General features: G+C 39.5%; 1 protein-coding gene across 1 annotated transcript in view; it reads left to right on the top strand.

Moving 5' to 3' along the window:
- kif5ab (kinesin family member 5A, b) overlaps positions 1-17,819 on the top strand; it is a 174,424-nt gene that overhangs the window by 116,829 nt on the left and 39,776 nt on the right. Inside the window, exons 15-19 of the mRNA XM_057845192.1 lie at positions 4,312-4,458; positions 5,097-5,285; positions 9,650-9,767; positions 13,609-13,670; positions 13,959-14,068. Coding sequence (XP_057701175.1) covers positions 4,312-4,458; positions 5,097-5,285; positions 9,650-9,767; positions 13,609-13,670; positions 13,959-14,068 — 626 coding nt within the window. The remainder of the gene's footprint in view (positions 1-4,311; positions 4,459-5,096; positions 5,286-9,649; positions 9,768-13,608; positions 13,671-13,958; positions 14,069-17,819) is intronic.

The raw sequence follows: 17,819 nt of genomic DNA, 5'->3' as shown, positions 1-17,819 counted from the left end.
TTTTTTTTTTTTTTTATAATTTTTAATCACTATTTATAGATACTATATATATATATATTTATTCATAAATAATATTATACATAAATGAAGACACAATTAATTAAAATATAAAAAAGAAATACACTCTGACTATGGCTCCCATTCACACAGATTTTTCTTTTCTCTCTCTTTTTTTTTTTTTTTTTTTTTTTTTTTTAATTTCAAAGTCTAACTCATTGCCTGCCATTGACAAAGTTAGGCGTCCAATTTATTTAAACTGATGGGAGTGGCTATGAATGCTCATCTTTCAGTTCCACAGACGGTGCTACACGTCTTATCCATTATGGATTGGATGTTTAGCGGCATCAACATCAGCGAATGAGTTAAATGAGTGTTATTTATTTATTGATTTATTTTGTATTATTATTTCTTTTTAACCTCTCCTGTTCAGCTGCTGCACATGGAGAATGGGAATCTGAGTGTCCAATTGGTCTGAACAGTTTTAATGTATCACATGGGAGTATGACATATTCCCATTGTGATCATTCAACGTGCCTCGTTTATTAGGAGAAAGCAGCGAACAGGAAGGGGTTATGGGAGTGATAGAAAAAAGAAAATAGGAGAGAGACAGAAGAAACGAAAACAACAACAAGAAATACATTGAACGCCTACACTCATTATAAATATGTTGGCGCTATCGTTAGCTATTTACTGTATATTTCTAGTTGGTACCATGTGGGGGGCCTGATGACCATGGAGAAAAGGGGGCGAGGGGGTCAGAAAGATAAGTGATTGGGAGGGGTAAAGTGTCCACAAATCAGCCATGTGAGGTGTAGAAACCAATATTATGTGAATCCCTTGTGATTGTGGATATATTGGCATCCTATTCTGTGCTGCTTGATCGCTAATCCTGACACCGAGTTTCTCTACTTGAGTGTGTCTAATTGCACCTAGTCATGCGTGAATCCCATCAGACATGTGATAGTCCTGCAGACGAGTGGAAATGCCGCACAGGAGCCGCCCCAGAGCCATGGCCCTTCCCCAGCCAATCGGGGTGGGTGAGCCAGCGGGGCCCATTCATCCTCCCGCAGCGCCAGCAATAGGGCCAGCGTCAGCCCCCGGGGAACCAGGGTGGATCCTCCGGACCATCTGCACCCCCATCAACTGGCCTTCAGGGATGGGATGAGGGGACGCGCCAAAGCCCCCCACCCCCGCCTGCCCACCCGGCCCACGAGCCACCGTTGCAGCCCTCCAACCGACACAGCACACCACCGGACACCCATGGCCTGCTAAGCCCAGGGCAGAACAGGATCCCCACCTGGAGCAGATGATACCCCAGACAGCGACCCGCACCGGAGCGCAGGGAAGATACCCAGGTAGAAAACCACGCCTCGCCCCAGGAGCCAAGCCATAGAGAAAAAGTGTGGGACCCACCTACCGCCCTATTGCTGTGACTGCCAGGTCCCCAGCTGCCAGGTCCCTGTTTGGCAGCCATTACCCAGAACCGTGATGGGATTGTGTGGGGAGGGTAGAGGAGTGTATTCATTAAAATAGGAGGGCCTGCTTAGGGCAGCAGGACCGCCGCATGGAAGTTCTTCCCAGCCGCCCGTCCCAACGCCCCTCGCCGAAGCTACCCCGTGGAGTATGATGAATACGGTGCATTAAAAGAGGTGCGGGAATGGCGGGCCTGCTGTGAGGAGGCAACTGTGATGTCACCCTCCCCAACAGGTCCAAGCGGTCCCACAACCTCAGTGTGTGATGCATTAAAATCGAGGCGGAGCCGGCCCAGGACTGTACGGCCCCATTCCGACTCTACCCAGAGGCATGAATGTGTATGTAAGTGCCAAGGTGAAAGATATTTACAGTGCAAAGTGAAGAGTGAGTGATTTAAGAGGCAGGCTCACGCAGCCGGGGCCCCGTCCGCCAGAACCGCCGGCCACAGGGCGAGAGGAGCAAGAGAGTTAGATGGGAGAGTTTTTAATGAGAATGTTCTAAAAGAAAGCCAAAAAAAAAGGTTTATATTAGGGCTGTCAAAATTAACGCTTTAACGCGCGGTAATTAATTTTTTAAATTAATCACGTTAAAATATTTGACGCAATTAACGCACATGTCCCTCTCAGACAGTATTCTGCATTTTGGTAAGTTTTACAGCAAGGCGTTTTGTGCTGTCTAACAGCGAACTCTTGTGGTCGCTTTGCGACATGGTTTATTTTTTTCTTGCCAGTTCAATATGGCTGCACGACGTCTCTGTTGTGCTTATATGATCCTTGGAAAAGATTTGTCCGTAAGTATGGTTGTTGTAAAGAATGTACTGGACTGTCTCAGAAAATTAGAATACACAATATTCTAATTTTCTGAGACAGTCCTGTATATTGTTCTATGTAAAGGACGTCAGCCAAGGTCGGCCCCCCACATTTTTACCACGCCAAATCTGGTCCCCTTTGCAAAAAGTTTGGACACCCCTGCTTTAAATGGTGGATTAATGTACAGGACTGTCTCAGAAAATTAGAATACACAATATTCTAATTTTCTGAGACAGTCCAGTACATATTATGTTAATAAGCAAAATGTTATATTTTTTGTATGAGACGCTTTTTGTTTATGTTTAGTCAACCTGTATAGCGTGCTAAGCTAACGTTGTTGCTAATGCAATGCTTGTTTACTTTTTTTTTGTAGTTTTACGTAAACGGTCTAAAGAGGACAATGGTTTGAGGCCATTTTATTAATAAATCAGATGAAAAAGGAAGAAGTCTGATTATTAAGGCGTCGTTCACTAGCTGTCTAGCTTTGGAAAAAGTAGACGCTTCGGAGTGAGGACAGCATAGAGAGATTTAAATGACAGTAGAGTGAAATGCCCACTATTGTCCTTATGTACCGTATGTTTAATGTATATATCCATCTTGTGTCTTATCTTTCCATTCCAACAATTTATTTTACAGAATATATATATAATTCACAGAAAAATATGGCATATTTTATAGATGGTTGAATTGCGATTAATTACGATTAATTAATTTTTAAGCTGTAATTAACTCGATTAAAAATTTTAATCGTTTGACAGCCCTAGTTTATATATATTCACAGTATATGTAGATAAGACGTCTGACGTTATGTATCACACAAGCCGTCCAAAGCACTCAAATCTCTTCTTATCTTGCATGCGTGTCGTATTGATTTTCTATTTACCACTCGTAAACTTTGGCAGCTCACATTTCTGGGAAGTGATCGCGCCTCATTTTAATCTATTGTCAATTTTCCCACTGGGAGAAAGAAGGAAAAAAGGGAGAGAATGTGAACAGCAGATCCACACAATGCAATATGAAATGTTCTGACCAACAAATCCACTCATACAGTATACTGTATGTAGACTAAAAAAGGACTATCCTTTCAGTCTACTTGGAAAACAAGCATTAACTTGAGTAATAAGCCACATGCTGCTTTGACAAGTCTGAATGTGACATTATTAACTGATCACATGCAATATGTTATATAAAACTCCCAACTTCACCCCCCCAAAAAATTTGAAATATAATAATAATGAAAACAAGAATATAGAAACTGTTGTTATGTAATCGTAGTAAACGTTTTCATCATAACCATAGAAACATTTAATTTTGATTTTAAAAAAATTAACCCTTCGCATGGAAAGTGACTGTTTTTGGTAAAGAGAATAATGGTAATTTAAAAAAGAAAAATCAATATTAATATTATTAATTATTATCATATTATGTTAAATTTTTTAAATTATTTTTTATGTATTTTTATGTATTTGTATATGATTTTTAAAATAAATACATTTCCAACTTGATAAAATATTTAATAAAAACAATAATTTAAACTTACCACTTACAAAATTTACTAACTGCAATATTATTAATTATTATGTTACTACTTGTAATAATCATTGTATTTTTTAATAATTTATTTTTTATTAAACAAATAAATACAGAAATAACAGAAATAATTGCGAGTTATAGCGTCCAATTAAACTTTAAAAGTCTTTTTCTTTAATTATAATAACTCCTAAAAATCTTTTAAAAATAAAATGTAATATATTATTATATGTTAATAATATTTTAACATGTTTTTTTTTTTTAAACATTTTTAATAAATAATTATATATGGATTGCAGTATACATATATTATGTTTAAAAATAAATGCATTAATAGCTAACTACATTACATATTATAGTTTTAATAAATAATAATAATGATTACTGTCATTATCATGATAAATTATAATGATAATAATAATGATGAATAATGACAAATATATCTATGTTTATTTTTTGTGTTTGTTGCGCATCTCACTCCTGCATTTTGTCACGACAGACTCGTCTTGTTGCGTTAGAGACAGAGCTTTCCCACATCCAGGAAGTGAGCCGGCACCAGAGGAAACGCATTGCCGAGGTCCTCAATGTGCTGATGAGCGACCTGAGCGAGTTTGGTGCCATCGTGGGCAACCGCGACATCCAACTGGTGAGAAGAGACGTGCACGCTTGCACAGGAGGATAAAAGGAAAACAAATAACACACGCGTTTAAAATTCACAAAAATCTTTCACATTTATAGGCACGCTTTTCAAATATTCATCAGCCTCATGCACATCGAGCCGTTGTATCATCAAAGTGCACACATTTAATTATTCATCATACTGTACTTCCTTTCCCAAGCATATGAACAACATGTGCACAGATGGAATTCATAATTATATGAATGGAAATTAGGAAAAGAACTTGAATGTTTTTTGTTTTTTTTTAATGCAATTCGTTTTCCCTAACATTAGTTTCTTTTGGATTTGGAATATAATAAAAAGGTTTTTTATTTTATTTATTTATTTATTTATTTTTTTTTACTATTTACTTACATTTAGTTTGGATAAGCTGAGTTGAAAATGTCCAGCTGTGTTGCTCTGTGAACTGAAGCTTATCTTTTCTTAGAGGCTACAGTTTATTAAACTCTATATAAAAAGCTGAGCACAGGCCATATATTGTTTTCCTCAGTTTATTTGCTGTGGTGTTGAAATCAATTTTTATCCTTCCTCCACCGTGTATTCCAGACCATCCATTAAAATCCTGACTTTGTTCTCACTTGCTTTGCCTTCTCTTGTCTGCGCAGTCCACAGAGATTACAGGTGTCATTGAGGAGGAGTTCACGCTCGCCCGCCTCTACATCAACAAGATCAAGTCGGAGGTGAAGTCCATGGTCAAACGCTGCCGTCACCTGGGCACCCTTCAGGCCGAGTGCCAGCGCAAGATGGATGAAACGGGCAGAGAGCTGTCCTCCTGCCACCTCCTTGTTGCACAGGTGGGATACAATAAATGTTACATTTCTTTCGCTTGAAACAACCTGAGTGCATACAAGTGAAAAGTACAAGTCAAAATTACAGTGGGGCAAATAAGTATTTAGTCAACCACTAATTGTGCAAGTTCTCCCACTTGAAAATATTAGAGAGGCCTGTAGGCTAATTGTCAACATGGGTAAACCTCAACCATGAGAGACAGAATGTGAAAAAAAAAACAGAAAATCACATTGTTTGATTTTTAAAGAATTTATTTCCAAATTAGAGTGGAAAATAAGTATTTGGTCACCTACGAACAAGCAAGATTTCTGGCTGTCAAAGAGGTCTAACTTCTTCTTAAGAGGTCTAACGAGGTCTAACAAGGCTCCACTCGTTACCTGTATGAATGGCACCTGTTTTAACTCATTATCGGTATAACAGACACCTGTCCAGAACCTCAGTCAGTCACACTCCAAACTCCACTATGGCCAAGACCAAAGAGCTGTCGAAGGACACCAGAGACAAAATTGTAGACCTGCACCAGGCTGGGAAGACTGAATCTGCAATAGGTAAAATGCTTGGTATAAAGAAATCAACTGTGGGAGCAATTATTAGAAAATGGAAGACATACAAGACCACTGATAATCTCCCTCGATCTGGGGCTCCATGCAAGATCTCACCCGTGGCGTCAAAATGATAACAAGAACGGTGAGCAAAAATCCCAGAACCACACGGGGGGACCTAGTGAATGACCTACAGAGAGCTGGGACCACAGTAACAAAGGCTACTATCAGTAACACAATGCGCCGCCAAGGACTTAAATCCTGCACTGCCAGACGTGTCGCCCTGCTGAAGAAAGTACACGTCCAGGCCCGTCTGCGGTTCGCTAGAGAGCATTTGGATGATCCAGAAGAGGACTGGGAGAATGTGTTATAGTCAGATGAAACCAAAATAGAACTTTTTGGTCGAAACACAGGTTCTTGTGTTTGGAGGAGAAAGAATACTGAATTGCCACCGAAGAACACCATACCCACTGTGAAGCATGGGGGTGGAAACATCATGTTTTGGGGCTGTTTTTCTGCAAAGGGACCAGGACGACTGATCTGTGTAAAGGAAAAAATGAATGGGGCAATGTATCGAGAGAATTTGAGTGAAAATCTCCTTCCATCAGCAAGGGCATTGAAGACGAGATGGGGTTGAGTCTTTCAGCATGACAATGATCCCAAACACACAGCCAGGGCAAAAAAGGAGTGGCTTCGTAAGAAGCATTTCAGGGTCCTGGAGTGGCCTAGCCAGTCTCCAGACCTCAACCCCATAGAACATCTGTGGAGGGAGTTGAAAGTCCGTGTTGGCCAATGACAGCCCCAAAACATCACTGCTCTAGAGGAGAGCTGTATGGAGGAATGGGCCAAAATTCCAGCAACAGTGTGTGAAAAGCTTGTGAAGAGTTACAGAAAACGTTTGGCCTTCGTTATTGCCAACAAAGGGTACATAACAAATTATTTGGATGAACTTTTGGTATTGACCAAATACTTATTTTTCACCATGATTTGCAAATAAATTCTTTAAAAATCAAACAACGTGATTTTCTGTTTTTTTTCCCCCCACATTCTGTCTCTTATGGTTGAGGTTTACCCATGTTGACAATTACAGGCCTCACTAGTATTTTCAAGTGGGAGAACTTGGACAATTAGTGGTTGACTAAATACTTATTTGCCCCACTGTATATAGTGAACCCACAATAGTCTCTGTTTATCATTTACAAATTCATTATTTACTGTACCAATACCATGTTTGTTGAAAATATATATTTTTTATTTTCATACTGGGGGGCCTAAAAATGTTGATGACCCCGAAACGCAGTGTCAGCAATAAAACCAACTTAAAAGATATATGACCGGATAGTAGCTTAGCCCATGTTCGTACATGCAGGCATTCCAGGTGTGTGTGTGTCTGGGGGGTGCGTGCATGTGTGAGAGCGTTTTTCTGTAGACGCCGCATCCGTTTTAACTGAATATTCCAGCCAGGATTTCTAATCCAGACATTTCTAATAGTCCGTTGAAAATCAGCATATTTCTTTGTTTCCCATCATTTGTGAGGGTTACCAATTTTCGTGGTGCAAACTGAAACTCCGCTCACCATTTTGGCGATTTGGTGATTTTTATGATCTTCATGTGATGTAAAGCACTTTGAATTGCCTTGTGTTGAATTGTGCTATATAAATAATTTGCCTTGCCTTTGGCGGTGCTATCAGGCGTTTCATGGTCCACATTTTCAATCCTTGGTTCCCGCTCAGTAGTTGTTGTCGCTTTTGAAGATTAGGTTTGAAAAAATTACGTAAATCCATCCTGCCTTGTCTGTCCTCAGGTGGTTTTTTTGTGGGCTAAGCAAAGCAAATGGCCGTCTCTAAGGTGCTTGTCACATGATCTGTTTGAAAAATAATTTTGACCCATGATAAAAAATTTTTTAATTTTTTTATTTCATTCATTTTTTTTCTTGTTTGTTTTACTGCTTTACAACTTCATAGACAACATTTTACTGGCAAAATTAATGTATTGGAAAGTCAGTTATATGCAATGACATTTTAGGCCACTGGGGGGGGGCTATGCCCTCCCGGCCCCACCTTAATCTCCGCGTATGATCCAGGATCACTTCCTGTTGATTTTGCGGCAATCCTGGGTCACATCCTGTTGACATTGTGAGACAGTTTGATTTTGGGTCATCTGTTGTGTATTTTGGAGCCATCCTGTGTCATTTCCTATAATGTTGCATTTTGCGAAATTATAGGTGCACTCCCTGCTGCTTTGGGGCCACTTCTTATTAATGTGTATTGAAGTAATGTTACCGCGGTTAGTTGCATGTGCGACATTTTTTGTAATAAAAATGTGTCATGTAACATGTGTTTTTGGAACATTTTGGAATTAGAGCGATGTGAATCAGGTGTGGGAAACAAAAGGTGCCAAAGTTTTGGTTCCAAAAACAGGAATGATGATATTGTATGTGGTTGGATCACCAAGAATCGATTTAGGAGTTTTCTGGTGTTTTAGGGAGTAGGTTTGTGCAACAAACATTTTATTTCTGTTTAACATACAATTGCAAGGGATGGTGAGCATGCAAATGTTTGTTTCCCCCTGGGCATTGGCAGCCCACGCCATTGCCGGGAAGTGAACAAACATGCCCATGCATCAGTTTCCATATTTAATGGTCTATGCACCTCTCAGCAGAACGGAGGAATACAACGGTCCACATCAGAGCCACGTGTCAAGCATAAGTCTTTGCACCGTCGCACTGAGTGTCAGCAAGCAGCGTCTTCCTGACACTGGGCCAAAACAATTCTGCAAAGTAGCTAATGCATGGTAAACATTGCGAATGATTGACAGTGAGGGCGTAACAAACTCTTGCCATGTTTTCATTTATTGCTAGCGACACTATCGCATTAAACATTTGGACATTTCACCCCAGTGCACCCTTCAAATCGCAGTTGAGTAAATACCATGGTCATTATGGCTCTGGACACCCCACTAGGCTCATTATTGGACTCTGGGGTAGTGTATTTCACGGCAAGTACACATTTAAATGACACATTTATTCTTCATTCCTGTTCAATATGGTGAACCACGAAAATGGGAATAGCTTTACAGTTATGCAAATTCTGGGTAACTCACCTGTGTACAGATGAGACAAAAGTGAAACGTTTCGGTAGAGTGAAATTCCTGTGGACAGACTAGTGTTGCACCGATATTGTTATTAGTAGCAATACCAATATGGCATGAAAATGATATCGTGGGAAATAATGCGCCGATGCTGCGCGATATGTACTCTTCAAGATCCAGCTACTCACACCAACCCTCCAAAAACACCCTTCCCAAAACGCCCAATCATTCATCTTTTGTGAATTTTAATGAGTTTATTACTAGTGGGCAGAAGTGGCTGCCAACCCTCCCAATTCAAAAGGATTGGAAGTCTATCACCATTAATGGCAGTGAAACATAATCATTTAAATGCCAGTTGTCCCAATTAAAATTGATTTGATATCATTTGCTATCACTGGCAATTAATGAATTATCTGGTCAGTTACACCCAAGCTGTACATTCAGTAAAATACTGCAATTGTTAGTCGTATAGAGTTCATTTTGCCTACACTTATATATTCGTCAAACCCTTTCTTTTTACTTTACCTTACTATTGCCTCGGATAAAAGAAAGGGTTTGACGAATACTGTAATTGTTGGTTTGCTGCCTTGACTAGTGAATAGAGCTGTCTCTATTGATGACCATCCAAGGCTATTGTGTGGAAAACCTTTTTCCCATTGTCTCTGTAAATATTGACAGTTCAAAACATATCTCAGTCCATCAAGGTTAAACTGCTCTCCGTTTCCGCTACTTCCCAGCACGAGGCCAAGATCCGCTCGCTGACCGAGTATGCTCATGACGTTGAGCGCAAGAGGAGGCAGCTGGAGGAAAGCTACGACTCACTGACGGAGGAGCTGGCCCAGATCCAAGCTCGGGGTATGGCGCTGTGTTTTGTTACTGATGACGAAGATGAATGTTGGGCAGGCAGTGTAATGTAATAGAACTCCTTAGGTTTTGAAGACGAATTGCATTTTTCGGAATAGTTTTAAAAAATAAATAAAAAATGTTAAATTTATGATACAGAATATGCCAGTTAAAAATGGAAAAACTGTAAAATATGAATAAGAGCAATATAGTGCTCCAGTAATCATACATTTTAAAATTATGAGGGAAAAAATGCCTAGTTCGCAATTATGATTACTTATTACTTATTCTGTGTTACTCATATGTAACCAGTCTTGACAGTTGTCTTGGCAGTCAAGTGTGCTGACTACTGAGCTACTGAAGACTGATTGGAAGAAGTGCTGGTTGCATTGAAGATTAGCTTGCTCCCTTAGAACATTAAATAGCATACTGGCATCTGAAACTAGACTGGGCTGTTGGCTCAGAAGTCAGCATGCTCAGCTGCCATGGTTAGCTATTCAAACCTTGGTTGGAAAGGAGGCAAAATGAAAGGGAGTGTAGTGATCTACCCACCATTAGACCTATTGCACATATACCTACATAATCTTTACAGTTATTTACTGTAAAACAACAGATAAAACGTAGTTCTTTTTATGGAAGTTCATTGTTAATTTGACAGTGAACTTTTTACAGCTTTCCTCTTTGTTTGTTTTTTCCCGCAGTGTCAGGAATACAACTAGGAATAGCTCTCAGTATGGCGCAATCCGTCCTCCACCATTGCAAAAACTTCAAAAATAAACTGAACTAAAGCAGAACTGGGCATTTTACTTTATAATACAGTGCAGTGTTTTTATTGGTACTGAATGGAAAGAGTTCTTTTTACAGACTGTCAGTGAGTACTGTATAAAAAGTGACTTTTAAAGCTCAACCCAGCTACTCATTAGTCCCTGAAAAGCAAAGCCAATTAAATGCAAGGGTGTATCAACATTTACTTTAACTGTAGTGTGTTTGCACATCTTGCTTTCTTGCAGACTCAGTCTGACAGATAAGAAACGACAAAGTAGCAATCAAACACATCTTAAAACTGCTTGGAAAAGGATGGTCTTATCGATATTTCTGTCAAGTTGAGGTGCAGATTTAGGTTTTGATAAATCAGCACTAAGAGCAAATCCAGTCTAGGGAGGCCACTGCAGAGAATAGCATAGCACATGCAACACATCCTTAGTTGTCAATTAGATACATGCCCTTGTCAAGCAGATAGAGTAAAACCTAGAAGACAACAAAGTCAAGAAAATGAACAGAATAGTGACAGCGGAAAAAAGATGGACAGGTCGATACGCCCGAGGCAGTGCGAGTGCTTTTTACCGAGGAATACTTCACAGAATCTCAACTGGTAGATTACTTAGAGGGTTACAGCTAGAAATGGGAATTATATTCTTTATTGTGATGTAAGACTAGATACAATCGCTAACTGAAAATGCAGTTTAGGTTTACAAAATTTAAAATATTTATAGCGAATACATCCTTCATTTTCTATCTTTGTCAATAACAGTAGTATGAAAAAGTATCTGAACCTTTTGGGAATTCTCACACTTCTGCATACATCACCATCAAATGTGATCTGATCTTTGTCAAAATCACACAGATGTGAAAACAGTGACCGCTTTAACTAAAACCACCCAAACATTTATAGGTTTTCATATTTTAATGAGGATAGCATGCAAACAATGACAGAGGGAGGAAAAATAAGTAAGTGAAGCCTCTGCCTAAGGAGACTTAAAGAGCAATCAAAACCAATTTTTACGAAACATTTTTAGTCAGGTGTGTGCCCAATCACTGATGAGTGGTTTAAAACTGCCCTGCCCACTATAAACTACAAACCTGGTAAGAATTGTCTTGTTGAGAAGCGTTGTCTGATGTGCATCATGGCTCAGTCAAAAGACCTGTCTGAAGACCTGCGATCATGGATTGTTGATTTGTATAAAGCTGGCAAAGGATACAAAACCATCACTAAAAGTCTGGATGTTCATCAATCGACAGTCAGAGAAGTTGTCTACAAATGGAGAGAGTTTGGCACTGTTGCTTCTCTCCCAAGGAGTGGCCGTCCACCAAAAATGACACCAAGAGTTCAGCGCAGAATACTCAGAGAGGTAAAAAAAAGAACCCTAAAGTGTCTTCTAAAGACTTACAGAAATCACTGGCACAGTCCAATATCTATGTGCACATTTAAAATATATGTAAAACTATGGCCAAGAATGGTGTTCATTGGAGGACTCCATGGAGGAAGACACTGCTGTCTAAAAAAACCATTGTTGCTCGTTTAATGTTCGCAAAAAGGCACTTCGACACTCCACAGAAGTTTTGGCAAAATATTTTTTGGACTGATGAAACCAAGGTTGAATTGTTTGGGAGTAACACACAGCGTCATGTGTGGAGGAAAAATGGAACAGCTCACCAACATCAACACCTCATCCCCACTGTGAAGCATGGTGGAGGGAGCATCATGATTTGGGGCTGGTTTGCTGCCTCAGGGCCTGGACAACTTGCAATAATTAGTGGAACAATGAATTCAAAAGTTTATCAAGATGTTTTGCAGGAAAACCTGAGGCCTTCTGTCAGACAGTTGAAGCTAAAAAGAGGATGAATGCTGCAACAAGACAATGATCCAAAACACAGAAGTAAATCAACTTCAGAATGGTTTCAGAAGAATAAAATACACGTTCTTGAGTGGCCAAGTCAAAATCCAGACTTGAACCCCATTGAAATGCTGTGGCATGACCTAAAGACAGCGATTCATGCCAGACATCCCAGGAATCTGACTGAACTACAGCAATTTTGTAGAGAATAATGGGCCAGGATTAGTCCTGATCGATGTGCCAGACTCATCTGCAGCTACAGGAACACATATTTTTCCCCCTTCTGTCATTGTTTGCATACTATCCTCATCAAAATATGAAAACCAATAAATGTTTGGGTGGTTTTAGTTAAAACAGTGTTTTTTCATCTGTGTGATTTTGACAAAGATCAGATCACATTTGATAATTTTATGCAGAAATGTGAGAAATTCCAAAAAGTTCAGATAATTTTTCATACCACTGTAAGTTCACTGGTGCGGCTGCTTTGAGCTTACTCCTGCCCCCTTGGCCGCATCATTACGGGCACACACAAATAATCTTAATTGGCCAGACCATTGTGAATTATGCGCATTTGAAATTTACTGACACAATTTGAGACAAGAGAGTTTCTTAAGACATAGTCATTCTTTTGATGCATGGGGAGCGGTTGGTTCCCATTGTGATTGCCCCCCCGGTGGTTGAGATGGAAAAATTATTTGTGTCAGTTTTTTTTTTTTTTTTTTCATATTTTTACCGAACTTGGTTTCTTCACCAATCACTTTGAAATAGAATCTCATTCACCCTCTGCCAACATGCCCACTAACAGGGCGTTTGATAGTCAAACAGATTCTGGTCAAATATCGGTTGATGATGATTCATGAGTTTTTAAAGTTCATTTAAAATTTACTGCAAGTGTACTAAACTGTACCAAAATTGTTGTTCTCTTACTTGATGTACATAGTTTTTCACATCTTGAGCAGCCATTGACCATGTAAGACGTCCAATCCTTTTTGACAGATAGGGTTGGCAGCGATCCTTCGATCACTGACAATGGCACTGAAACATCATCATTCGCTCACAGCCCTTATTTCAACGGAATGGACGTCTTTCTCCAACACCGGGAAATCCCAAAATCCCTTCTAGAAACATAAAGATAACGCTGCATGCCGGGAAGAGGCGGGCATATATACTTTAAGCCTGAAGTCATATAAACAACCAGAAAATCCAATCTTGTGATTTCACGTGTGTGTGTTTCGCAGAGACCGTGTCACATTTGGCCAGCGGCGAGAATGACTCTGTCCGGGGATGCTGTGACATCCAGGTAACCATGACAACAACAAGAGAAAGTAACCTCTCGCCGTGGCCATTTTTCACATTACTATCAGCCAACTGCAGACTGCGTATTTGTGTGTGTGTGTGTTTTTTTGTTTTGTTTTACAACAACCACCTGAGCTTTGTTTGTATTCCATGTGTGTGCGGGTCACTTCTGTGCTTAAGTTTTCTTGTGTCCCGGCTAACATACTGTAACCTTGCGCTAATGTTGGTCCAGATGTGGCAATGCTTTTGTCCTGAAAGTTATGTGCTCTTCTTGTCACTATTCCTCCCTCAGAGGGTTTTGGAGCAGCAGATGGAATTGCACCGAGCGGCGCACAGCCAGCAGCTAGGCCACCTGCGTGACAAAATCAATGAGCAGCAGGCACTCATCAACGACTTAACCCAGTCAGTGCCTCATTTGTGACATTCATTGTATAGAAATGGAAATAGGAGGCATGTAAATAGAAGGATAAGTCACTTTTAGCAATGAGTTTTTATTATTAAAATAATTGGTAAAAAGTTAGAAGAGTTCAGTTCAAGCCAGAGGTGGATAGTTACATGTACTCCGTTACATTTTGAGTAACTTTTGAAAAAAATGTACTTCTAAAAGTAGTTATACTAAGCTATACTTTTTACTTTTACTTGAGTAGATTTGTGAAAAAAAACACTCTTACTCTGCTACTTTGGGCTAGACAAGAGTACATTTTTCCTCTTTATTCTACATATTAGATTTTTATTTTTTTTTTATATGATAGCGATGCCAAGAGTAGAGACGTGCCTGGTGTATTACCAGGGTAGCTCTACCGATTTCATCAATGATACGTCGCAACAATAATCACATGACTCCAGTATACCAATCAGACGCAAGCTTGCCGTTCTATCTTCATGCCAGCCTGTTCAATCATGTGGTGTCTTTAAAGAACCGTAAAAAATTAAGTATTTGATATAGAGCGCTGCCCGCAGCATGATTCGAAAGTGCGGCTATCATCCTCTCTCCCAGTTTTTATTTTGCACCGATTGACCACGGAAAACCGGAGATATGATCTTTTTAATTTCAAAATAGTAATTATGAAGGAACTCTTCACTATTGAAACCCAGAACTGTTTTCTCAACCAGAGAGCAGTCATGCTCTTTGGACGAACAATGCTTCATTTATGTTTTGTTTTTTTTCTTGTCGGAATTCAATGATATATATATATATGTATGTATATATATGTATGTATATATATATATATATATATATATATATATATATATATATATATATATATATATATATATATATATATATATATATATATGTATATATTGTATTTCTTTGGCTTAATTCAATTCAGTTTAATTCAATAAACTTTATTCAGGAAAATTAGCTTCCAGTGCCCATAACAACACAGCAGCAAAGATAAAAAGAATAAGGTGCCGGATAGTAAAAAAGTGCGAAAGTAAAAGGGATTAAAAACATGTAATTAAATTTAAAAATGAAAGAAGTACCAATGCTACATATTAAGACATACAATGTGGTTATGTAATGGGTTATTGTACAGTATCATTCTAACAATAGTCCATATATATAACTTTGTGCTCAGAAAAAAAATGCAATTGTTTTTAAAAAAAAAAAAATCTAACAAAATTATAAGCAGTTACTCACAATGTTACTCATTACTTGAGTATTCTTTTCACCAAATCATTTTTTACTTGTACATTTTTTGCACGACTACTTTTACTTTTACTTGAGTAATATTATTTTGAAGTAACGCTACTCTTACTGGAGTCAGAGGTTGCGCTAGACATTTTCGTTGTCTGTCATTTTGACTGACAGGGTCATAAAAATCCAGTCATAATCTATTTCTACCAGTCACTTAAATTTTTAAAATGATAATGATGACATATTCAATAGTATTTAGTTTTCATTCATTTTTAATTAATATTGTAACGCTTGCTTGGCGGCAAAAAATTAGACACGGAAGTTGTATTTTTCTCCCTCTTTTTACTCTGCTTACCGCCAACACCAACAAAACAACTCCACTCCCAAAGAAAAAGAGGCAACTATATAGACCCCAATCACCAACGTCACACAATGATCTTAATTGTGGTTGTCAGCCCAAAATCTTTTAAATATATATTAAATGCATCTTACCAGATATAAAATGACTACTACATAGTCTGTGGATCGTTTGGTGCCCAGATTTCTTGTCGAATTACAGCAGTCCATCTCGCTCTCCTCTTCGGGTCTCTCAGAATACGGTAGAACTTCAAGTCTCTCCGTCTATCTTCTCTGTTACTGCAACCGACCGCCACACACTTCTTCGCCATTTTGATTATTAATGTTAACGAGCAGAAAAACACGCCGTAATAGGAGGCATGTACGTAGCGGTAATGTGTAAACACGACGAGCTGACGGACAATATGGCTGCTCCAGTCAGGGGGCGGAGTTGTGACGTCATGTGATTGGGGTCTATAGACAAGTTTCCTGAGCGAAATACGGGCGCCGCCATCTTGGAAAATGTCTGCTTCGCACTTTCGGTCCGGTCGAGTAGCAGTGTATTAGCAGTGTATTGACGACGATAAAACTACGAAATCAAGCCAGAGCAACCCATGGAATCTTCAAAAATTGATTCAGCACGACCTAGATGACACGTAGATGAGATTGGATGGCAGTTCGTGTCACTTCGTTGATCATTCGTGGACAAAATTATTAACAACGGTCAGCCTGTGTTAACGTGAGGAATGGATTGATACTACGGCCATTAGTGACCAAAATGTGGTGAAATTACAAGTTATATTACATTTGCCGACTGCAGAAGGGCTGACATGGATTGTTTTGTTACAAGGAAATGCTACAAGGTTATGTACATATGATGTAAACACAAATAGTATGTCATTCTTTTTTTTATTGCAGGCATTGATCGCAATAAAACATTTAGACATGATTCAATTTCTTGTTTTATTTAAAACGATTGGTGCACTCCAAAACAGGTCAATAAATTACATTTATAAAAGTATTGCAAAAATAGCATACGAGAATGTGATATCAGACCGCAGAGCTCCGGAGCCTCGTGAACAAATAGCGACATCACGGAGGCCCTCGGCGGCATTTAGATGTGCTTTTTTCCCGTCCTCGGTAATTCCAGCTCCAATAGCATATATTTAAAGATGCTACCGTTCACAAGTTCGTAGTTGGATCACGGCGATCTCGGCGAACCACCGTCTGTCACAATTCCTGCCTCTCTCGGCCTCTCCCGGGAATCGAGCTGTCATCATCATTGTGGAACGCAAACGATATCAACGTACAAGTCAAGTTGTCTTCTCTTTTATAACAGCATTTCCCAGCTGTAAACAAACGAACAAAAACTTGTAACACTTGGATTTATGCGGTGCATTCAAACACGATTAGCAACAGGCGGCTAGCAGCAGTAGCAGAAGCTAGTTGTTGTAAAAATGATAAAACTTCGTAATTACAATCATCATCGTAATATCAATAGCAAAGGCAACAAGTCGTTTCATGCGCCAGATTTTAGGTTTCGTATTTTTAGAGCACATTACCTTCCATAACAGCGGGGGCATGACTGCAGGAGCTGTCAGTTTTGTACATCTCCTTCCCTCCCACCTGTATGACGAGTACGAGCACCCATGGTTTGGGAATCGACATGGTACGAAGCATGGAGGCCTTGGCTTGGTTCTCCACCCGCCTACATCAAAATAACATTCCCGGGATCTTGTATAAAGACCTTCCAACTTCGATTCCACCGGTAAACAGGCGGAAACGGAAGGGGAAGGAAGACATAAGGAAGTAAACCGGAAGTACCTCGGAAACTTGTCTATACACAGGCGACAATCTAGTCCACCAATTGGATGACGCGCTGGCACACCGGGTGCACCAATAAGAACCTCGCGTTGATGTATCAATCACGGTGCTGCCGCCAGACCACGGTGACACTACAATATTCTGACAGAATAACCAACGACGTCATGCATTAAGAGAGACAATAGCTAATTAATATGCCACCCTGTGGTCTGGGGTGTGAATTGCAACCTGTCAAAATGACGGACGGACTTCAGTTTTTTCCGTCACCATTTTAAAAAACCGGTCAACGACGGAAAATATTCGGTTAACGCGACCCCTGACTGGAGTAAACATTTTGGCTACTCTACCCAC

The sequence above is a fragment of the Corythoichthys intestinalis genome, chromosome 9, assembly GCF_030265065.1.
Source record: "Corythoichthys intestinalis isolate RoL2023-P3 chromosome 9, ASM3026506v1, whole genome shotgun sequence".
In the NCBI taxonomy this organism is placed as follows: Eukaryota; Metazoa; Chordata; class Actinopteri; order Syngnathiformes; family Syngnathidae; genus Corythoichthys; species Corythoichthys intestinalis.
Note: the sequence above shows the minus strand (reverse complement) of the source record. Positions and strands in the feature narration are given on the sequence as shown.